We start from the raw sequence: 24,581 nt of genomic DNA on the forward strand, positions 1-24,581 counted from the left end.
AACTGTCCCCCAAGATGTCCACATCTTAATACCTGGAACCAGTAAATATACTATCTCGAATGACAAAAGGGACTTTACAGATATGACTAAGTTAAGGATCTTGAAATAGGGAGATTATCATAGGAGGACCATAATCACAGGAGTACTTTTAAGAGGGACGCAGAAGGGTCAAAGACAGATGGTAATGTCACAATGGAAGCAGATGCTGGACTAATGCCCTTTTTAAAGATGAAGGAAAGGCCACAAGCTAAAAAAATACAGGCTATCTACAGAAGCTGGAAAAGGCAAGAAAACAGATTCTACCCTAGGGCCTCCAGAAGGAAGTAGCCCTGCCAACATCATGACTTTGGCCCAAAGAAACTGATTTTGGACTTCTGGCCTCCAGAATTATTAAGAGAACAAATTTGTGCTGTTTTAAACCAATGAGTTTGTAGTAATTTGTTACAGCAGCAACAGGAAACAAATATAAAACACCTAAACAGACACCACCTCAATCAAGTGATCGGTGAGCATCGCCAGAAAAAAAGACAACCTAAAATCATATGCCACCTGACAGCATACAAGAACACAGAATCAGTTTTGTGAAATTCCTGCCTAAGATACACAACCTGACTCTAATAATGAGAAAACACTGTACAACCCAAATTCAAATCCATTTTACTAAATAACGGGTCTCTAATCTTTAAAGCAGAGGGAAAAGTGAATAACTACTTCAGACTAAAGGAGACTAAAGAAACACATCAATTAAATGTTATGTGATTCTAAATTGGATATTTTGCTATAAAGAACATCACTGAGAAAGTGACAAAACCCAAATGGAGTCAGACGATGAGATGGCGGTAATGTTAATTTTCTGATTTTCATGGTTTAGAGAACAATTTTGAAAATACCACTAGTGATTTTTAAATATGTATTTTATTAAATTAAGCCTCTACAGTATCCCACTTTCAAGTATAAAATCAACGAAACATTTGATGAGGTTTTATAAGAACAATGCTGAAGTCTCTTTATGAAGCAGGCAGTTTGATCTACTCAAAGGTATGATGTTCTACTGTTCCTGGCCAAGAGAAAGTACATACGGTTTTCAGCCCCTTATTCTTGGGGGCCACACAATGTGTGCATGGACCTTGTATGCCCCACTCTTCCAACCTAAAAATTAAATCTTAACCTTTTAGGAGACTATTTCAATCAATCAGTAAGTACCACAGGCCACAGTTTACACATTAACATAGTAGCAGTTAGATTTCCAGCAAAACTAAATATTCATGGTACACATTCAAAATCCCTGTATGAATGACCTCAAGTCAAAGTAACTATTATGAGTCAAGTTCTTCCAGACAGTTTTTTAATAAGACACTTAACAGAATAAAATGAAGTTCACTTATAAACTTCTTGCTTATTGAATTACTATTTTCATGGGCACTAAAAATTATGTTAGGAGTATCCTTAACTTGTATTATTTTTAAAGAAATTATCCACATGTATAGAAACAGGAAATCCTAAGATCATAAAACAATATAAATAATGTGTCATAATTGCTGTCAGCAGCCGAACTTTATATAGTAAAGCTGCAGGGATAATCTAGATTTGGGTTATGCCTGTGCTTCATAAACCACATAGTGCCTTTGCTAAAACAGTCACTCTGTCCATGCTGCATGATCTGCCAGTCAGTAGTATTACTGAGTGAACTCTTAGCACCATAATCATAGAACCCAAAGAGGTGAAGGAATGTTAGCCAGATCTAAAGTCTTCAAATCTGTTTGCCTGCTTACCACATAGTATCCAACAGTTTTTCAACCCTTGTCTCCTTCCCTCCTTCCTCCCTCTACTAGACCTCAGTGTCAATTGTTGCCATCACTATGTCCATGTGTGCCCAATGTTTAGCTCCCACTTATAAGTCAGAACATGCAGTATTTGGTTTTCTGTTTCTGCATTAATTCACTTAGAATAATACCCTCCAGCTGCATTTATGTGCTATAAAGGACATTATTTCATTCTTTTTAATGGCTGTATAGTATTCTACAGTGTATATGTACCACATTTTTTTTTTTGAGACAGAGTTTTGCTCTTGTTGCCCAGGCTGGAGTGCAATGGCGCAATCTCAGCTCATTGCAACCTCCACCTCCCGGGTTCAAGTGATTCTCCTGCCTCAGCCTCTCAAGTAGCTGGGATTACGGGCATGTGCCACCACACCCGGCTGGCTAATTTTGAATTTTTAGTAGAGATAGGGTTTCTCCATGTTGGTCAGGCTGGTCTCGAACTCCTGACCTCAGGTGATCCACCTGCCTCGGCCTCCCAAAGTGCTGGGATTACAGGCATGAGCCACCACGCCCGGCCACTACATTTTCTTTATCCAGTCCGCTATTGATAGACACCTGGGTTGGTACCATGTCTTTGCTATTGTGAGCAGTGCTGCAATGAACATGAGTGCACGTCTTTTTGGCAGAACAATTTATTTTCTTTTAGATATATACTCAGTAATGGGATTGCTGGGTCAAATCACAATTCTCAGTTCTTTGAGAAATCTGCAAACTGCTTTCCACAGTGGCTGAACTAGTTTACATTCCCACCAGCAGCGTATAAGTGTTTCCTTTTCCCTGTAGCCTCCCTAGCATCTGTTTTTTGACTTTTTTATAATAGCCATTCTGACTGGTATGAGATGATCTCTCACTGTGGTTTTGATTTGCATTTATCTGATTAGTGATGTTGAGCATTTTTCATGTTTCTTGGCCACTTAAAAAAAAATTTCTTCTTTTAAGAAATGTTCATGACTTTTGCCCACTTTTTAATGGGGATATTTTTTGCTTGTTGAGTTGTTTAAGTTCCTTATACATTCTGGATTAGACCTTTGTTGGATACATAATTTGTAAATATTTTCTCTTATTCTGTAGGTTGTCTGTTTACTCTGTTGATAGTTTCTTTTGCTGTGCAGAATCTTTTAGTTTAATTAGATCCATTTGTCAATTCTTGCTTTTGCTGCAACTGTAAAGCTGATATTTTAAAATAATTCCATCTCTTTTAAATGCATCCAAAGAAAGCTAAAAACCACAGCAATTTCATACCCATCATCATCCATTTACAAAAATTTATGAAAAGTCCTTCATTCTACTTCTCCCACATAATATTATCCTAATTTAATATATTTCATCCTGGTGAGTTAATTATTATTTTTTTTTTTTTTTTTTGAGACAGGGTCTTGCTCTGTCACCAGGCTAGATAGACTACAGTGGTGCCATCACGGTTCACTGCATCCTCAACCTTCCAGGCTCAAGGGATCCTCTCACCTCAGCCTCTGGAGTAGCTGGGACTACAGGAAGATGCCACTATGCCTGGCTAATTTTTTTTCATAGAGACAAGGAGGTCTATGTTGCCCAGGCTGGTTTCAAACTCCTGGGCTCAAGCAATCCTCCCTCCGCAGCCTCCCAAAGTGCTAGGATTACAGTTGTGAGACACCACATCTGGCCCCAGTAAGTCACTTCTTTTTTTTTTTTTTTTTTTTTTTTAGACGGAGTCTCACTCTGTCACCCAGGCTGGAGTGCAATGGCATGATCTCAGCTCACTGAAACCTCCACTTCCCAGGTTCAAGAATGCCTCAGCCTCCCGAGTAGCTGGGATTACAGGCATGCACCACCACACCCAGCTAATTTTGTATTTTTAGTAGAGATGGGGTTTCCGCCATGTTGGCCAGACTGGTCTCAAACTCCTGACCTCAAGTTCCACCCACCTTGGCCTCCCAAAGTGCTGGGATTACAGGCATGAGCCACCGCCCAGCTAGTCCCAGTAAATCCTTTCTTATAATACCGAAATATGCTTCTTAAAATTATTTTTTTAATTCCCTGTGACTATAAAGTTTTTCCCAATTTTTTTGTTTTGAAAATATTCAAGTCATCATAAAAGTTGAAAGAATATTACAATGGCCGGGCACAGTAGCTCATGCCTTTAATCTCAGCACTTTAGGAGGCTGAGGCAGGAGGATCACTTGAGCTCAGGGGTGCAAGTCTAGCCTGGGCAACACAGGGAGACCTTGTCCCTACAAAAACTTTAAAAATTACCTGGGAGTGGTGGTACACGCCTACAGTCCCAGGTATTCAGGAGGCTGAGGCAGGAGGATCACCGGAGCCCAGCAGTTCGAGGCTGTAGTGAGCCATGATCACATCACTGCAGTTCAGCCTGGCAATGGCATGAGACGGTGTCTCAAAGAAAAAAAAACAACTAAAACTTATTTTTGAAAACAAAAAGTACACTTCTGCCAGTATGGCTCAATCTTTTCCAAAACAGCTTTACCTAAAGCTGCAGATTAGCTTATTCGATGTATAGAAAACATATACCATGTAACCTAATTGGCAAAGGCAGTTTTCATTATTAAACTAACCAACCAAATTGAACTATCAAAAAAAGGCTCATGCCTGTAATCCCAGCACTTTGGGAGGCCGAGGCAGACGGATCGCGTGAGGTCAGGAGTTCAAGACCAGCCTGGCCAACATGGCAAAACCCCATCTCTACTAAAAATACAAAAATTAGACAGGTGTGGGTGGTGAGCACCTGTTACTGGGGATGCTGAAGCAGGAGAACCTAGGAGGCAGAGGCTGCAGTGAGCCAAGATCACGCCACTGCACTCCAGCCTGGGTGAAAGTACGAGATTGTCTCAAAAACTAAAAAATAGTTAAAAATAAAAATAATTTAAAAAAAAATTTTTTAATAACAATCTTTCCTTTAACCGTGGTTTGTTTGCCAGAATGTTTCAGAATATAAAAGGCATGAAAATAACTTGGAAGTGAAAAATTGGGAAACACTGCTCTAGACGACCAAAAATAAAAGTCATCCAGTAATCTTAATCATTATGCTCTTAACTTGAATCTGAATAGTTAGCCATATGTCTCATTCCCAAGGCCAGTTCAGAACTATTTGGATTTGGAATATAGGCTTCATAAGATTACATATTGTTCACCATCACCACTACCCAGGATACACAATCACAGATTACCTAAATCAGAAGGGTTACAGAAACGTGGGTCCTACTTACACCTATCCACTACACATACTCTGGCAATGGAGGAGGGAACCTAGAAGGCAACTGAAAATGTTCTTGAACTAAAAAAAAAACAAACAAACACTGGATCACAGCAGAACCACCCCTCTACCACCAAAGTTCACAATTCTCAGGAATGCCTGAACAATCTAAGTGCAAACCAATACAAACCAAGTAGTTCAAATAAATCAAGAGCTTTGTCTTCCTTAAGCAGGTACTTGACAGCAGCATACAATTGTATCATATACTATCTCTTTTTCTTTTCCTTTTATGGTACTGAAATAAGTACTACAGAGCAGGGCTTTTCAACATCAGCACTACTGACATTTTGGACTATACAATTCTTATAATTCAATGTTTCTGTGCATTTTAGGATGTTTAGCAGCATCGTGATCTCTACCCACTAGATGCCAGGAACAGCTCCCCGATGGAGACCAAAAAAAATCTTCAGAAATTCACAAATGTCCTCTGGGACACAAAATTGCCCCTGATTTAAAGTGCGCGCACACATACACACACACACAGAGGCACACACACACAGCTACAGACGGTACATGAAAAGCAAGTTAAACGATATGACCTACATATCAGGAACACAGGGAAAAGAAAGATAGGAAAGGCTGGCAGAATAAATGGATGAAAACACAACAATTGTCTTTTCCCATTCCCTTAAAAGTATTCTTTAAAAAAAAAAAAAAAGACTCGCTGCAGTATCTTTGAGTACTTACCTGGGAGGAGGGGAGGGAAGAAGGGAGAGGAGGAACTGGGAAGCTTCATTATTAATTTACTAACCACCCTGTTAGCTCTGTCCTCCTATTTTTCTTTTAATCTTAATCTTATAGTGATAATCCATAGCCTAAGTAAAAGGTTAACCAAAAACAGGTAAAACAAAGAGAAAGTGGAAGAGAAACTCAAGTACTAGGAAAGTAAATAAATGCTAGCTAAGAAGGAGAGGCAACTTAACACACAAGGATGTATGTCCCACCAGAACTTTAAACACCACATACCCCAAAGTAATAACAATTCATTGAGCTGAAAGGGCCTCTGGAGATAAGTGCAGTGTGTCTTGCTCAAGATCGCAATGCTAGCCAGAGATTGTTTTAATAAGATTTTGGGTGTTAATACAAATTCATAAAGAAAATTTGAGCCTGGGCAACATAGCAAGACCTCATCACTACAAAAAAAATTAAAAATTAGCCGGGTGTGGTGGCACACACACCCATAGTCCAGCTACCCACACACACCCATAGTCCAGCTACATAGTCCTACTACTTAGAAGCTTCCTCAAGAAGGCAGAGGAATCAGCTCCTTGAGCCCAGGAGATCCAGGCTGCAATGAGCCATGACTGTGCCACTATCCACAGCCTTGGGAAACAGAGTGAGACCGTGTCTCAAAAAAAAAAAAAGGAAGAAGGAAAAAGAAAGAAAATTTGGCATACAGTGGAAGAAAAAAATCCACCAATCCAACACCCAGATAGTAATCATTAATACCATTGTAGTATGTTTCCTTTTTAGTTCTATTTAGGAAAATATCTGGAAAAGGTAAAGGAGACAGGAGAGTTGGCGAGGTTGAACGTACACCCTCAGAAGAGAAACAGCTCTGTGAAGAAGGAAGCTCCAGCAACTGACTTCCCAAGGAATGAGCTTCACTCAATTAGAGGGCTGCCCTACTGCTTCAATCAGGGCCTGTAAGGGCCCTTTTGCAGTGTTGACGATACCTGGTGCTTATCTCCACTGCAGCAGCTGCCCAAGTGAGCTTCTCAAAGAGAAAAACGGGACACATAAAAGCCCACTTAAGGATAGCATTTCTATGATGTATCAGTGTACAAATTGAAAGAGACAAAAATAAAAAGCTGAAGTTTGTGTTAAGGTCGCATTAGCAGTAATTTTTAATTTTTAAAATTTCTAAACATTTCCCCGTGTTTAGATCATTATAAACATCACTTAATGACTACTAATAACCAAATGAATAAAGATACCACAATATACCTACCATTCTATAATTAGATATATAAAATGTTTCTAATTTCTTGGTATTGTGGATCTCTTTGGTCCTGTAAGTATTCAGAACACTCTATCCTTAGAACACAGCCCCAGAAGTATAATTACTAGGTTTAAGAGCTTTAACACTTTTATAACTCCTTTCTAAAAAAGCCAGTAGGACTATACATCCTTTTCAGCAGTTTCCCCGTTGGCACGACCATTCTTCAGCAGCCAGTATTAAAGCCGATTTGATTCCTCTGTACTAAAGTTCAAGGGCAGAGACTGTATCTTACCCACAGTGTTCACCCCTCCTCTTTCCAGTTCCCTGGAATAGAGGAGGCACTATATAAATATTTCTTGAGAATGATGAACTCCTTTATTTAACAAATATTTGGTGAATATCCACTACGTACCCGGACTTTTCTGGACACTGAGGATATAGAAAAAAAACAAAACAAAAAACCCTGCTCTCAAAGACCATAGCAATAAACAAAGTAAATTATATAGTACAGTTAACCCTTGAACAACGTTGGGGTTAGGAGCCCTGTCCCCACCCCCTGTGCAGTCACAAATCTGCATATAACTTTTGGCTCCCCCAAAACTTAACTACTAATAGCCTACTGTTGACTGGAAGCCTTATGGATAACATAAACAGTTGATTAACACATATTTTGTGTATGTATTATATACTGCATGCTTACAATAAAGCTAGAAAAAAGACAATGTTAAGAAAATCATAAGGAAGAGAAAATACATTTACAGTACTGTTATTAATACCTTAAGTTTATGTCATCTGTTTACAAGTTGCAGACCTCAATCTACAGTATATATCAAGCAATTCAACTTTTTCTGGTATTATCATGACCTTTTTCTTCTTCGGAGCACTTAGAGCATCACTAGTGGCACTCTGTATGAGTCCCATGGTGTTGCAAGGTTTATGGTATCACACTAAATACAAAGAAAAATACAAGAGAACCTCAAGAGATCACTTTCTATGGTGATATGGAATTTACTGAAGAGACAAACTGCTCACGCAGAGATGATTAGCGTCACACAATGTTTAAAGCAGACACTTGCAACACTTGAGCTCACTGCAATAGCAAAGAAGATGGCTATAAAATTATTACAGTAGTATACACTAGTTAACTTTACACAGTTATGATTTAATACTACATTTCTCTCAACTGCAAATGGCTCCATGTCCTGTCTATAGTGTTTGTGTGAATAAGTTTTGATAAATTTTACCTTTTACAATAGATATGTGTTTCTTTTATGGTAGCAAATGATAAAGCTGACTAGTATCTACATACATTTTATGCATTTATAACATACCTTTTTCTTAATTTCTTTTTGATATTTCTAGGCTACAGTTCTTCTGCAAAACATTTTCAAACTGTTACAAGTCTCCAAAAAGTTTTCCAATATATTTACTGAAAAAAATCCACGTATAAGTGGACCTACATAGTTCAAACCCATGTTGTTGAAGGGTTCTTTTGAGAGAAAATTAGTAAGGTAGGGGTAAGAAACACTACAATTTAAAATAGGAAGCTCAGGGAAGATGGCATCTGAGCAAAGACAACAGAGATGAGGGAAGAGGTAATGTGACTATCTAGAGGAAAAGTATTCCAGGCAAAGGGAGCAGCAACAGTAAAGGACTGAAAGAGTGTGTTTCACTGTGTTCAAAAGTGCAGTGAAGCAGGTATGGCTGGAATGGAAACAGCAAAGTGATCAAAGAGACCACGAAGGACTTTACAGGATACTCGCTAAGACTTGAGCTTCTAGTCAGATTGAGACAGATCCCTGAAGAGTTCTGAGCAGAACTGTATGAGCTGACTTCTGTTATAAAGGATCCTTGCTAATATTTTGAGAAAAGACTACACTCAGCCAGGGTAGAAACAGACTAGTTAGGAAGCTAATGATAATCTAGGCAATAAACCAGGACAGTGGTGTTGGTGGAGTGATGAGAAATGGTCGGACACGATGTATTTCAAAGGTAGAGCCAAAAGAACATACTAGTAGTCTGAAAGTGGAGTATGAGAAAGAGATGAATCAAGAGTAACTTCTAATCCAGTCCACCAGAGCTTAAAGGTAAAAATGTAAATAAAAAATAAAGAATGACTCCCAAGACTTCTTTCCTGAACAGCTGAAAAGACAGTTGTGATTAACTGAGATAAAGGTTATGGGTCAAGAAGGTTGGAGGGGAGGGGAAGAAAGTAATCCTGTCAATTTTGTGCATATTCATAGAAAGATCTCTATTAGATATCCAAGTGGAAATGTGGGTTAAGCACTTATACACACAAGTCTGGAGTCTGAGGAAAGAAGTTCAGACTGGGCTAGGTGCAGCGGCTCATGCCTGTAATCCCAGCACTTTGGGAGGCCGAGGTGGGCACATCACTTGAGGTCAGGAGTTCAAGACTAGCCTGGCCAACACGATGAAACCCGTCTGTACTAAAAATACAAAAATTAGCTGCAGGTGGTGGTGTATGCCTGTAATCCCAAGTACTCAGGAGGCTGAGGCAGGAGAATCACTTAAACCCGGGAAGTGGCGGTTGCAGTGAGCCGAGATCACATCACTGCATTCCAACCTAGATCAGAGTAAAACTCTTGTCTCCAAAATAAAAATAAAAATAAAAATAAAGAAGTCTAGCCTGGAAATAGAAATTTCGGAGTCTGTGCATTTGTCTAATCCTAAGCCTGTCACCCCACCTGGGTTACAAATTCTACCAAAATAAGACTATGTTTATACTGCATTCATCATTGTATCATCTGCTGTACCTGTACGGTCAAACAGTGAACGCTTAATCAGTAACTACTAAAACTAAACAAAAATCTAAAGCGAAAAAAGAGTTGGAATCTACACGAGAAAACTCCTACTGACATAAACAGAATTCCAAAATGTAAAGAATATCTTTCTTTTCTTTTTTTTTGTTTTTGTTTTGAGACAGAGTCTCACTCTGTCGCCCAGGCTGGAGTGCAATGGTGCGATCTTGGCTCACTGCAACCTCAACCTCCCGGGTTCAAGCGATTCTCCTGCCTCAGCCTCCCGAGCAGCTGGGACTAAAGGTGCACACCACTACGCCCAGCTAATTTTTGTATTTTTAGTAGAGAGGGGGCTCACCATGTTGGCCAGGATGGTCTCGATCTCTTGACCTCATGATCCACCCCCCCTTGGCCTCCCAAAGGGCTGGGATTACAGGCGTGAGCCACCGTGCCCGGCCAAGAACATCTTTTTAAAAGAATGAACAGCATTGCCTTTCAAAGAAACAATGTGATGGTGAAATAGTGTAACAACATTTGTCATCAATAAAGTCTGGTAATAATAGGAAAACATTTTTAAAAGGAAGTCTAAGCAATTTATGAATACATTTGTAATCACCTTCTTTATGTCTGAATAAAAAGTATGATTAAGGGAACAGGCATCTAAGAAAAGAAAATAAGCCTATCTTTATCAGGTCCTCCCAAGATCAAGCAGATATGCAACGAGATGCTTAAATAAAAGCAATTTTACATAATGCAGGCGGTTTTTTCCTGTTGTTTGTTTGTTTATTTATTTATTTATTTATTTTTTGAGACGGAGTCTTACTCTGTCGCCCAGGCTGGAGTGCAGTGGTGCGATCTCAGCTCACTGTAACCTCTGCCTCCCAGGTTCAAGCCATTCTCCTGCCTCAGCCTCCCGAGTAGCTGGGACTACAAGCGTGTACCACCATGCCCAGCTAATTTTTGTATTTTTAGTAAAGACAGGGTTTCACCTATTGGCCAGGCTGGTCTCGAACTCCTGACCTCATGATCCGCCTACCTTGGCCTCCCAAAGTGCTGGGATTACAGGCATAAGCCACCGCACCTGACCTATTTTTTATTTTTTTAGACAAGAGTCTCACTCTGTCGCCCGGGCCAGAGTGCAGTGGCACAATCTCTGCTCACTGCATCCTCCACCTCCCGGGTTCAAGCAATTCTCCTGCCTCAGCCTCTCGAGTAGCTGGGATTACAGGTATTTTTAGTAGAGACGGAGTTTCACCATGTTGGCCAGGCTGGTCTCAAACTCCTTACCTCAAACAATCTGCCCGCCTTCAGCCTCCCAAAGTGCTGGGATTACAGGTGTGAGCTACCACACCCGGCCAACATAATGCAGTTATTAATCTAATGTTTGTCACCACATTTATAAAACCTTCATGTTGTCCTGTAATTCCTACTGCCAAGTTCCCAACTGTTTTCCTCTGTATAGGACTTAAGTGTGTATATGCTGCATGTCTGATACACCCCTCTGTCAGGATAGAACAAAGAAGGAATAACTTTTTAAAACAGTTTGAAGTTTTATCAGATCGCTAATATTCCTTCAAGAGCTAAAGCCTGAGAAAACTGTAAGCTCTACACATTGGGAGGCTGAGGCGGGCGGATCATCTGAGGTCAGGAGTTCAAGACCAGCCTGGCCAACATGGAAAAACCCCGTCTCTACTAAAAATACAAAAATTAGCCAGGTGTGGTCGTGGGCTCCTGTAATCTCAGCTACTCAGGAGGCTGAGGCAGGAGAATCACTTGAACCCAGGAGGCAGAGGTTGCAGTGAGCTGAGATCATGCCACTGCACTCCAGCCTGGGCAACAGGGCAAGACTCTGTCTCAAAACAAACATCAACCATAAGCTCTAAATATGAACATTAAGACATATCCCTTTGAATACAAAGCTGATACAAGCTAGTTTTTTCTAATGTTAAAAAACACAGCCTTGGTGACATGGTGAAACCCTATCTCTACAAAAATTATAAAAACTAGCTGGGTATGATGGCGCACCTGTAGTCCCAGCTACTTGGAGGCCGTGGTGGGAGGATCACTTGAGCCTGGGAGGCAGAGGTTGCAGTGAGCCAAGATTGTGCTACTGCACTCCAGCCTGGGTGACAGAGTGAGACCCTGTCTCAAAAACAAAACAAAACAAAAAACAAAAACACTCACTATCGGACAAGAAGTTATTGTCAAAAAAAGGACAAAAAAACCAAACCACTCAACAGGAGACTGAGATAACCCATCCTACTGTAATTACAACTCTATAGAGAGTGACGGTGTGCACGTGTAGTTCTAGCTACTCGGGAGGCTGAGGCAGGAGGATGGCTCAGCCCAGGAGATTGAGGTTGCAGTGGAGCAGTGATGGTGCCACTGCACTCCAACCTGGGTAACAACATGAGATCCAGTCTCAAAAAAAAATTCATCCCCATTCTTTTCCCTGCACTTAAATCCCCAAACTGATCATTGGGCCAATCACCAAAAGCTTTCAAGAGGACAAGAAATAAGTAATCCTGGAAATGAGTGAAAATTCAAAATCTGCACTCCACTCCCATTCTCTCCTCAGTACTTATATTCAATAAACAGTCCAAGCTTTCTCAGAATTCTCTTTCTAATCTGACCACCTGTCACTGGAAAGAGCCTCTGAAATGGACACCCCCTCCATCTAGTTTCCCACCCAGCCATCACCAACCTCCCCCTCCACCCACCAAACCATTCTCCACACAATATTCCACAAAAGCCAAACTGACCATGTTTTATTACCATACTTTAAAACCTCCATTGTTTACCAAATAACTTACAGGATAAAGTATAACCCTCTTAAAATACCTGAGTTGGTCGTAAGTGCCAATCACATTCAAATCTTTACCATTTACTAAACACCTCCATGCTTTTGTATATACTTTCCCCTATATATGGAATGCCCTTCTCCCACTTACCTTTTAAGACCTATCTCGTGTCACCTCCTCTGCATGAAACACTTCCCCAAATCCCAAAATATAATTATTTACTCCTTCCTATGTGCTCCCAAAGCACCTTCCACTAGCCATTTTAACACATATCGTAATGTGTTATATTTACTTAATTACAGGAGGCAGCAGAGAGTAGTGGCTAACAAGAGATGCTCTGGCATAAGACAGAGTTGAGTCCAACAAACAATCTTCCACCTGGTAGCTGTATGACTTTAGGAAAGTTGGTAACCTCCTCTAGGACGCAGTTTTCTCATGAATAAAATGAGATAATACATGAATCTAGCTCAAAGTGCTACCGTGAGTGCATTCCGCACTACCCACCTTCAGGCTAGCTAGCACTCACTCACTGAACAGCAACAGAGCTGAGTCTAGATGTAACTCTGGAGTCTACTGAAGGCTTGCAACTTTCCGGGAAAGGCTTGGAGGGTAAATTACGAAGGCTGTTGGTCAATTTTAGTTCCTTGGTTTGTACCTCCATGTTGGGGCTCAGTGATACCCAAAATATGGCATTTTGACATGCTGAATGAAGAAGCCTCAAGGTCTCTCTGACTTTCCTCCCTGCCCTCCTGATGCCCCCCACCATATCCCAAAGCCTTCATCTGCCTAAGATCCAGACCCACCAAAACGAACAACTGCTTTTCTTCTCCTCCTGTAGGACCAAGAAGGTAACCACACCTAAACAGACCCTTCACAAGATAATGTACAAGTTAATCTCTGTTCTCTGATCCATTATCCCTAGCAATCCTATCAACAGAATTCCTCTTCTTCCCCCTTCCCATAACCTGTTTCACCAGGATGGTATATAAGCTTCTGAACCACATTGGGATGTGGGGAATCACTCTGTGGTTCGCCCCATGTACACATTAAATACATGTGTATGTCTTTCCTCCAATTAATCCACCTTGTCTGAGTTGATTTTTCAGCAAATCTTCAGAGGGCGAAAGGGAAGTTTCCCTTGGCCCCTACATCCACACTTTGTTTTCTAAACAATAAACTAATGCATTTAAAAGAATTATTAGTTTATGCTTTGGGGCACACAATGTATAAAGATGTAATTAGGGGAAATCAAATACTGAAAGAGGTGGGAAAGGAGCTATAAAGGAGCAGAGTTTTTATATGTCAAAGTTAAACTGGTATAAATTGAAATTACAATATTTAGGATGTTTAATGTAATCCCCATGGTAACCACACAAAAAGTAACTACAGAATATACTCAAAAGAAAATGAGATGTGAGCAGTGGCTCACACATGTAATCCCAGCACTTTGAGAGTCCGAGACATAGATCACTTGGGCCCAGGAGTTTGAGACAAGCTTGAGCAACATGGCAAAACCCAGTCTCTATTTAAAAATAAAATAAAATAAAAATAAGAAAATGCAAAGAAATGTAAACATTTCACTACCAAAAAAAATCAGCTAAACAAAAAAATAGTAATGCAGGAAATAAGGAACAAAAGGATATATGCCTATAGAAAACAAATAGCAAAATGACAGAGGTCCTTCTTTTTACTTTTTGTGTGTGACAGGGTCTCCTTCTGTCATCCAGGTTGGAGTGCAGTGACATGATCATAGCTCACTGCAGCCTCGATCTCCTGGGCTCAAGTGATCCTCCTGCTTCAGCCTCCTGAGTAGCTAGGACTAAAGGTGCGTGCCACCATGCCTGGCTAATTTTTTTTTTTTATTGTTTGTAGGAACACGGTCTCATTATGTTGCCCAGGCTGGTTCAAACTCCTGGACTCAAGTGTTCCTCCCACCTCAGCTTCCCAAAGTGCTGGGATTACAGGAATGAAACACTGCACCTGGCCCTCCTTCCTTAACAGTAATTACTTTAAATGTAAATGGTTAAATGTTCCAATCAAAAGACTGGCAGAATGGATTAAAAGCACCTGATCCAACTACGTCCATCTACAAGAGACTCACTTTAGATCCAAAGACACAAACAGATTGAAGGTGAAAGGATGGAAAAAATATTCCATGCAAACAGTAACCAAAAGATAGCAGGGTGGTGACTATAAGACAAAACAGACTTTAAAACAAAAAAGATTACAAGAGGTAAAAGACATTACATATTAGTAAGAGGTTCAATACAGCAAGAAGATATAACATTTATAAACATTTACGTATCTAATGATCATCAAAATGTACAATGCAAAAACCAACAGAACTGAAGAGAGAAACAGACAGTGCTACAATAATAGTTTCAGACTTCAATACACCCTCCATCCCCAAAAATGGATAGAACAACCAAAAAGAAGATAAGGAAATAGAGGACTTAACACAAACCAACTAGATCTAACAGACATATACAACGCTCACTACCCTACAGCAGCAGCACATACATTGTTCAGAAGTGCCATGGGACGTTTTGCAGGATAGACTATATGTTAAGCCACAAGATATTTTATTTTGAAAGACAGATATCATACAAAGTATCTTCTCTGACCGTAACAGATGAGTATGACCAATAAAGATGAGTATACTGAGATACACAGAAGTTAAATCAGTAACCAATACAGATGAGTATACTGAAACACACGGAAGTTAAATAACTTGCCTAAAATTACAGTAGGCTGCAGAGCCACGTTTCAAAACCAGGCATTTTGAAAAAGTAAGGTTAAGTAAGTTTTGAAAAGGGAAGATCAAGCCCCAAAAGTAAGATCAAGGAGTCAACAAAAACTTTTTTTAAATGATACATTTTATCTCAATTCAAAAGGAATTCTTTCCATAACCTACGGAAAGAATAAAGGCATGCTTTTGATTATTTGAAATTCTAATAATTACAAGCAATCAGTTATTTTCTCTTGTCAGATAATACTCTTGTCAAATATATCAATGAAAGCCTAATGATATAAAATGTTTAAAGTGATAACTCTTCTATTGTAAATCAAAAAAGCAGTAAACAAAATTATGCACTTACAAATAATGGTTGGATTGAAATTCCACATAAACATTAAGAACACTTCTCATTTTAAAAGCACTAGGAAAGACAAACATTAACAATTACCAAGAAAGCACAAAGTGGGCAGTACATACAAAAGGTCACAGCACAGTATTGTTGGCAATACCAAAGATGGGTAGTGTTAAGGTAATTATGTGCAATTATTTCAAAATGTTAAGGATATCCAAATTACATAAGGCTGCAATCATAGCACAATGGTAAATACTCTGGAAGCCATTAATAGACAACTATGATAAACTGATTGTAAACTTGTATCATTAAAGTTGTTTGACAAAAATATCTGGCTTTTAACTCCCAGAACTTTACGTTACTGTACTGTAAGTGCTTCTTAGCTATGTAAAACAAAAAGGCTAACACATTAGTTTTTTGGATTTTGTTGTTGTTGTTAGCAAAGAGCACATAGCAAAACAAATATACTACCTCCCAAAATGGCAACTACAGCAAAAGACCATTACTAAGGAAGCTCTCCTCCAAGCAGCACTTCTCAAACATAGCTACAATTTAGAATCATATAGGGATCTTTAAAAAATACCAGTACATAACACCCACTCCAGACCAAATAAATCAGAGTATCTGGGGATGGGTACAAGTGTTTTAAAAAGTTCCCGAAGTGGGCCGGGCGCGGTGGCTCAAGCATGTAATCCCAGCACTTTGGGAGGCCGAGGCGGGCGGATCATGAGGTCAGGAGATCAAGACCATCCTGGCTAACACGATGAAACCCCGTCTCTACTAAAAATACAAAAAATTAGCCAGGCGTGGTGGTGGGCGCCTGTGGTCCCAGCTACTCGGGAGGCTGAGGCAGGAGAATGGTGTGAACCCAGGAGGCAAGACCTTGCAGTGAGCTGAGACCGCGCCACTCCACTCCAGCCTGGGTGACAGAGCGAGACTCCATCTCAAAAAAAAAAAAAAAAAGTTCCCGAAGTGATTCTAATGTGTAGCCAGGGTTAAGAATCACTATGCCAAGGAAATCTAAGCCCTCCGTGTTATCATTGCATACAGAGCTTTTGTCCTTAATTGTCTGAAGAAATATTCATTTTATTCAGCCAATTTGCAAACCAAGAGAGTAAAACAAATAACTACTAAAAGGGGTATTAATTATAAGTACGCTTAGCTAAACATGTTAGGCAGAAATCAAGGCAAAAGTATTCCATTAATAATGTTTTAGATAACAGGTACGTTCAATTAACATGTCAAATATGCCAATAAACGAACTATTTCCATTTTTCAAACTGCAGACTTTACAAGCTGTGAAATGGTGCTATGCTTTCTGGTGTATTCAAGAGCCCACTAATTCCAAAACAGCCATGCTGAAACGACTGTCAACCTTAAAAATTGAAAGTCCCAAATGTGTTGCAGAAAACACACACAAAAAAACCTCAATAAAGATTAGTTAAACTGGGCCGGGCACAGTGGCTCACAGCTGTAATCCCAGCACTTTGGGAGGCCGAGGTGGGCAGATCCCTTGAGGTCAGGAGTTGGAAACCAGCCTGGCCAACATGGTGAAACTCTGTCTCTACTAAAAATACAAAAATTAGCCGGGCGTAGTGGCAGGCACCTGTAATACCAGCTACTTGGGAGGCCGAGGTGGGAGAACTGCTTGAATCTGGGAGGTGGAAGTTGCAGTGAGCCAAGATCTTGCTATTGCACTGGAGCCTGGGCAACAGAGCGAGACTTCATGCCAAAACAAACAAACAAAAAATTACTTAAACTGAACTTTAAGGTTGTGTAACTGCCAGAGCAAACCTTTTCATGCTTTCATGCACATGCTATCTCTGAAAATACTGTCAGAAGTCTGAAATTCAAACGCATGCCTACATTTTTGTATTTGGCTACTTAACTGTTTCACAGGAAAACTAAATAAACTAAGCCTCAAAAGCAAGTATTAAAATATGCTGCTGTGGCCAGGGCACAGTGGCTCACGCCTGTAATCCCAGCGCTTTGGGACGCCGAGGCAGGTGGATCAATTGAGGTCAGAAGTTCGAGACCAGCCTGGCCAACATGGTGAAACCCCATCTCTACTAAAAATACAAAAATAAGCCAGGCATGGTGGCTCGCGCCAGTTTTCCTAGCTACTCAGGAGGCTGAGGCACGAGAATCGTTTGAACACGGGAAGCAGAGGTTGCAGTGAGCCGAGATCACGCCACTGCACTTCAGCCTGGGTGACAGAGCAAGGCTCCATCTCAAAAAATAAAAATACTTATATATGCTGTTGTGTTTCCCCAAAACTGTACTACAGGGGTCCTCATCTTTTACTTAAAATCCTTAAGAACAAATGTGCTTCAGAATTTTTCAGATTTTAGAAAGGTAACACAGCGTTTATACTCAAACAGACCCTATAGGGTCTAAAGTGCACCAATAACCAAACAAATTAATATTCCAAAACAGAACATAACTATTTCTTAAGTGAGATAAAGATTATTCAGTAGCCTCCTGTCAGTACAAGTCGGCAAATTATTTTGCAGCAAACTTCTGAAAAAAGTTCCTTATTCAGAGCTTTGAATGAGGCAGTAATTCAAGATTTCTCTTTCATATTCAAGATACTGCAACTGGGCTGCATAAAAAAAGTCACTATGATGAAAACATCCTTTTAATACAACTGTAATTCCACAGAAACAACTCAAGTTATTAGGGTAAATCCAAGAAAAAAGTCCAAGTGGTGCCCAACAATTTTCATAATGATTAGAATAGCATTTAAGTATTCACCTTAATTTTCATAACACAATTTTGAGCAAGAGCAAACAAATACATCAAAATATGCATATGGACTAAGGCAAGCCTGAAGCAGAGAGCCAGATGTAAAACGGGCAAACTGACACCCATAATAGTTCACCTAACTTTCTATCTAGCAGTATGGAAACCACACAGGGCTCTGAAGCTAAGCGACCAATGTTCTAATCCCAGCTCAACCATACAGGAAAATTACTTACATGCTCTACCCCCAGTTTCTTTACCTGTAAATGGAGATAATAATAGAACCTACCTCACTGCATTGCTGGAGTGTGGTGGCACGATCTCGGCTCATTGCAACCTCCAGCTCCCGGGTTCAAGCAATTCTCCCTGCCTCAGCCTCCCGGGTAGCTGGAATTACAGGCGTCCGCCACCACTCCCAGCTAACTTTTTGTATTTTTGTAGAGACGGGGTTTCACCATGTTGGCCAGGCTGGTCTTGAACTCCTGACTTTAGGTGATCCGCCCGCCTGGGCCTCCCAAAGTGAGCCACGGCAGGTGTGAGCCACCGTGCCCGGCCAACCTCACTGCATTTTTAAGAAGATTAAATAAAGTAAAAGTTGAAGTCCATGATTTACAAATAGTATTAATTCCCTCCACCTAAACTATCACCACTTTTTCAAAGACACTTACATGCTGAAGGGGGTCAAGTATGACTTGTTGGCAGGGCGTGGTGGCTCATGCCTGTAGTCCCAGCACTTTGGGAGCCCAAGGAGGGCAGATCACTTGGTGTCAGGAGTTGGAGACCAGCCTGGTCAACATGGTGAAACCCCATCTTTACTAAAAACACGAAAATAAGCCAGGCATGGTGGTGCACGCCTGTAATCCCAGCTACTGGGGAAGCTGTGGCAGAACTGCTTGAACCCAGCAGGTGGAGGCTGCAATGAGTCAAGATCAAGCCACTGCACTCCATCCTGGGCAACAGAGTGAGACTCTCTCTCAAAAAAATAAATAAATAAATAAATAAATAGTATGATTCTTCTATGAAATCACGTGAATTTTATAATACGAAACTCACCATGAAAATATGACTTTCAAATTTCAAAAATCCATCCTGACACAGTGGCTCAAGTCTGTAAGCCCAGCTACTCGGGGGGCTGAAGCGGGAGGATGACTTGAAGCAAGTTCAAGACCAGCCTGGGTAAATGAGACTCTCCCCGCTTTAAAAAGAAAAAAAGAAAAACTTTAAAAATCCCATGTAGATTAAAAAATGATGGCTAATTTCTGAAATCAGGGCAGTTTCTCAAAACACTTTTTTTTATATCTTTGTTCTGCCTGATCAAAACACATTCTGGCCAAACCCACCGACTACTCTCCCAATACCTTTTTGTTGTCTACACTACCAATTGCACACATAATGGCTGTTAGGTGAAAATAAACTACTGAAAAGTGGACCCTTTTAACTTGAAATACAACAACCACAAGAATGGCCTAGGTTTGCAGATAAGAAAAGCCATTACAGCATTAAGACTTCACTTATACACAACCACTGCCCAAAGAACCTACCCAATTTTTTTTTTCCTTTTTCAACATCGAGGAAGAACCTACACAATTTAAATGCACTTAGGAAATAAGGCACAACAGTCCAAGATCCAAATTTCATAAACTACCCATTGAGTAAAAAAAGTATGAAGACTAGTAACTTTGGACAGATTTTTGCATCTAATGGATTTTTAAACTTATTGTCAAATGTACAAAATGATGCAATCCTTTGTTACTATTTATCCTAAATTTATTTTAGTTCTATTCCAAGTCAAGAATGTTAGTTTCCTGCAGATCACATGGGGCAGGGCGGGGAAAAGAATGTTACAGGACACTGAATCCATCTGAAAGTATAGCAAGTTCTGAGCTGATTCAAGGCTTCACTGTTAACAACTTCCCCAAGTAGAGTATATAACCTGGACAACCTAGACCTCCAGCACACCCAATTGAAGAGAAGATATTTAAGCAAGTTAGCACAGCTCTTGTGCAATAGAAAGCTTTCCCTAAGTTGTTAATACTCAAAACCCACTCCTTACTGTTAACACTACCATAAATAACCCATTAGGCCCTCGCAGTTACATCAGCTTTAAGAATACCATCTGCCATATGTCCTAGTAGAGTGCAACAAATGGATGCAAACATTACCCAAACATCAAGTGAAATATGAAAAGAATCTGTTATTCTGTGTTTAATTCGATGTTGTTTAATGTGAAAAGACTTAGAACCAAAAGTAAATCGACCCACTACCTCAAAATTCCCTACAAGATTAATTAAACGAGACTTAATCCTTCATACTTGCACTTTTTCCGTCACAAACAGGAAACTCCGAAGAAAAGGAAATAGAAAAAAGCCTATTTTTGCTAAGAGGAATAACGGCATTGCTTCCAACCCCCACAGTGAGTGAACAAATGAAAAAGCAACGGGAGGAAGTGACGGGGGTAGGCGGTGGAAAGCTCAGTTGGAGTCCTAAGCATGCCACCCGGCTCAGAGATGCCCTAAAACATCTGTTAAGAGCAGCTGCAACAGGGAAACCGGAGTCGGGGGATGAGGGCCGCGAACTGGACGGACTGAGAGTTGTGCCCGCACGTTCAGTCTCTTCTTGGCCAACTCTTTGCTCACCTCCCAAGTCCCCATCCCGCTTCCTCCATAAAGAAAAATCCCCAATAAAAGCAAAGGCAGAGAAGACAAAGAGGCAGGAGGAGGCTGCAAGGAGCGTCCACAACAATGGAGAAGATGGAGCGAGCGAAACTCCTGAGGACAATGAAGGGAGGTGGAGAAGCGCCGAGGGAAACGCTGCTGACCCGGGCCCCGCCAGTGGCGGACGCTGGACACAGGCCGGGCCGCACCGTCCCTGTCACCCCGGACGCCGCGGGCTGGGGCCGGGCAAGCGGGCGCCGCAGGGCCTGGGGGCGCTGGCGGGGCCTGCGCGGGTTCGCCGGCAAAGGCCGGCGGGACTCACCGGCATTCTGATCTCGGGGCCAGAGGTAGTATGTCGCCGGGATCACGATGAGCCCCACGAAGGAGGTGAGGAAGTAGAAGAAGGTGTTCCCACTGTCATCGTACTGGAACTGCTGCCCGGCCATGGCACCCCCTCCTCCGCCTCGCTCTTCTCACCGCCGCCGCCACGACCACGCTCTGCACTCCCGCTCCCAACGCCCCGGCCCGAGTGGCGTAGCTTGGACGCTGCCGCCGCCGCCTCTCCTCCCCGCCCCCACGCCACTCTCACGGACACGCCGCCGCCACCTCTGCCGCTGCCGCCGCCGTCGCCAGCTCTCGCGAGAGGAGATAGTTCCCGCCCCGCTCAGTTTTCCCTCCCCCTGCGTGTCCCCAGCGCGCTCGCTAAGGGAGACGTGGCGAGCGCAACGGTGGAACTCGGCGAGGTCTCGCCCTTAGCCCCGCCCTAACGTCAAAGCCCGCCCCCAACCCCTCCCCTAGGGTCCCGCCCCTAACCGCTCCGCCTTCCTCCACCGCTCAGTTTCCCAGTGCCCCACGCCGGATTCCGGGCGTCGGCGTATAGGATCCCAGAGAAGGCTTCCCGCCGGAGCAGCCGTCGCGGGCGGTTCACCTGGCTGCGCAGGGGTCCCAGATATTCAGAGAAGAGCTGAGGCTCAGCCTGTCCTGCCCTCTCGATTAATTGCCCTGGTTGATCACGTTTCCTTGGGTTCTGGATCTGCTCCTCCAGCCCCCATATTTTGGAAACAAGTGTCATTTAGAATAGGGGGTGGGAGGCCGGGCACAGTGGCTCACGCCTGTAATCCCAGCACCTTGAGAGGCCGAGGCGGACGGATCATGAGATCAGGAGTTCGAGACCAGCCTGACCAACATGGTGAAACCCACTCTGTACTAAAAATACAAAAATTAGCCGGACGTGGTGGCGCGCGCCTCCATCTCAAAAAAAAAAAAAAAAAAAAAATGGGGGGATGGGGAGGTGTGGGTTGCAGTTGTGTTTTCAAAGCAATGTTTACTATCTGGCCGGGCGCAGTGGCTCATGCCTGTAATCCCAGTACTTTGGGAGACCGGGTGGATCATGAGGTCAGGAGTTCCAGACCAGCCTAACCAACATGGTGAAACCGCGTCTCTACTAAAAATACAAAAACTAGCCGCGTGTGGTGGCACGCGCCTGTAATCCCAGCTACTCAGGAGGCTGAGGCAGGAGAATCGCTTGAACCCGGGAGGCGGAGGTTGCAGTGAGACCGGATCGCTCTCCACTGGGCGACAGATTTGAATCTACGCTGTGCCCATCTTGCAGATGAAGATTTCCCCAAGCCGTTACAGATGGTTCCCTACCCATTCCAGAGCTGCTAATTATAACCACCAGCTTCAGGCGGTAGGCTGAGACCTTTATTGTTTTGTGTCATTTAGTCATCAGTAAACCCCATGGAATAAAGCAAAGTATGTCTGCTCTACAAATGAGAAAATTGAGGCCCAGAGAGACTGCCCAAGGTCCCTCACAGTAAGAGAATGTCTGAGGATTCAAACCCATATCATTTTGACGCCACAAAGCCAATGTGCCCTTGACCCTCCATCGCCCAGGACCTTAAAATTTCCTGACGGTGACTGGCATTCTCCCCGCGGGTTGTGAACAGGAAACTGCATTTCAGGGATGGACGGTGGCGGGAGCAGTCGCTCTCGGGAGCCTCTCCCTCCCCTGGCTGTGGGACCCTAGAGGCTGGTGTCTGCTGAGCTGGAAACTGGACTTCTGCCCAGATCTTTGAACGACCCCACGGTCCAGCGGCAGCTGTGGCTGGGGTCTATCCCAGGGTCCATTGCCCCTCTCTGGATTAAAAGGATAGCCCACCTGGTTGCAGAGATTGAAAGGACTAATTGTGAAAATGCTTTTCAAAGGAGAAAGTGTAATATGCAAATACCAAATATTACACTATATTTCAAGGACTCATTTTAATACTTTATACTCTGTTAACTAAATGCATTATAATATTCCTTCCATTGTTGGAGGAAAAATCTGGTTGCTCATTGTCTTTTATTTCATGTCTTCAAAACTAGTATCTATCTTAATCAGTAATGCTTTCCTTCATAATAGATTGTGTTCATATGTATTCTCTCTTCCCTTCAAATTTCCTATCTACTCACTTTGAAAGGAAATTTCTGAAATTCATTTCTATGCATTTCCCTCCTCACTTTTTTTCTGCACAAAGTTCAAAACTATATTATAGGTGAAAAAATAAAACCAAGAAATGAAGGGAAGGTTGAACTATGAAATCAACATAGCATTGTGATCTCCCAACGCTGATATACCCAGAGTGAACAATTTGCCTTGCTACAGAAAATTAGTCACAGACTTGTTGCAGCTGAAGTGAGCAGGATCATGAAGTTCCTTTTGTTTGTTGAATATGTTATTAAGTCTTCCTGGGTTTTAATAATGTTGAACTGTTTTTTTATTACTCCTATTATGTTTTGCTCGGCATTTGTTTGAAGATAATACATCAGTTTTGTAACCTTGTAGCAATATAAGTTATTGATGATAAATACTCCCCTTCTTTCTTTCTGCAGGAATAATATTTTCACTGCAGCTTTGGGGTCGCCTAAAAGTGGCTTGAACCAAATTGAAATAGCAATTTGAAAAAACCCCAGATCAATCTAAAATGTTATTTTTTTAACCAAAGCATGTTCAAGATTTGAAAATGTATCCTCTATTTTCAAAAGTATACATATAATTTATCCTAGAACTTAATATTACTGAACACAGATAACCTCAGACCACCCAAATATTCTCCAAAGCAAATCTTAATCATACCTTTAATTAATTTAATCGCAATTTCTGATTCACTTTTTTTTTTTTTTTTTTTGAGACAGGGTCTCATTCTGTTGCCCAGGCTGCAGTGCAGTGGTGCATTCTTGGCTCACTGCGGCCTCTGCCTCCAGGTTCAAGTGATTCTCATGCCTCAGCCTCCCGAGTAGCTGGGACTACAGGCGTGCACCACCACACCCGGCTAAGTTTTGCATTTTTAGTAGAGATAGGGTTTCACCAAGTTGGCCAGGCTGGTCTCGAACTCCTGACCTCAGGTGATCCGCCCACCTCAGCCTCCCAAAGTGCTGGGATTACAGGCATTAGCCACCATGCCCAGCAGATATTTTTAACCTAATAAAATTGTTTCAAGAAATTATTTTAGTGAGATATTTAATAAAAGTAAATTAATATG

At 41.7% G+C, this 24,581-nt stretch overlaps 1 protein-coding gene across 1 annotated transcript in view; it reads right to left on the minus strand.

Annotated features, from left to right (window-relative positions):
* Positions 1-21,894, minus strand: part of SEC63 (SEC63 homolog, protein translocation regulator) — an 83,899-nt gene extending 62,005 nt beyond the window's left edge. Inside the window, exon 1 of the mRNA XM_034962655.3 lies at positions 21,380-21,894. Coding sequence (XP_034818546.1) covers positions 21,380-21,503 — 124 coding nt within the window. The 5' untranslated portion in view covers positions 21,504-21,894. The remainder of the gene's footprint in view (positions 1-21,379) is intronic.
* Positions 21,895-24,581: the final 2,687 nt, after the last annotated feature.

Source organism: Pan paniscus, chromosome 5 (assembly GCF_029289425.2).
Source record: "Pan paniscus chromosome 5, NHGRI_mPanPan1-v2.0_pri, whole genome shotgun sequence".
NCBI lineage: Eukaryota > Metazoa > Chordata > Mammalia > Primates > Hominidae > Pan > Pan paniscus.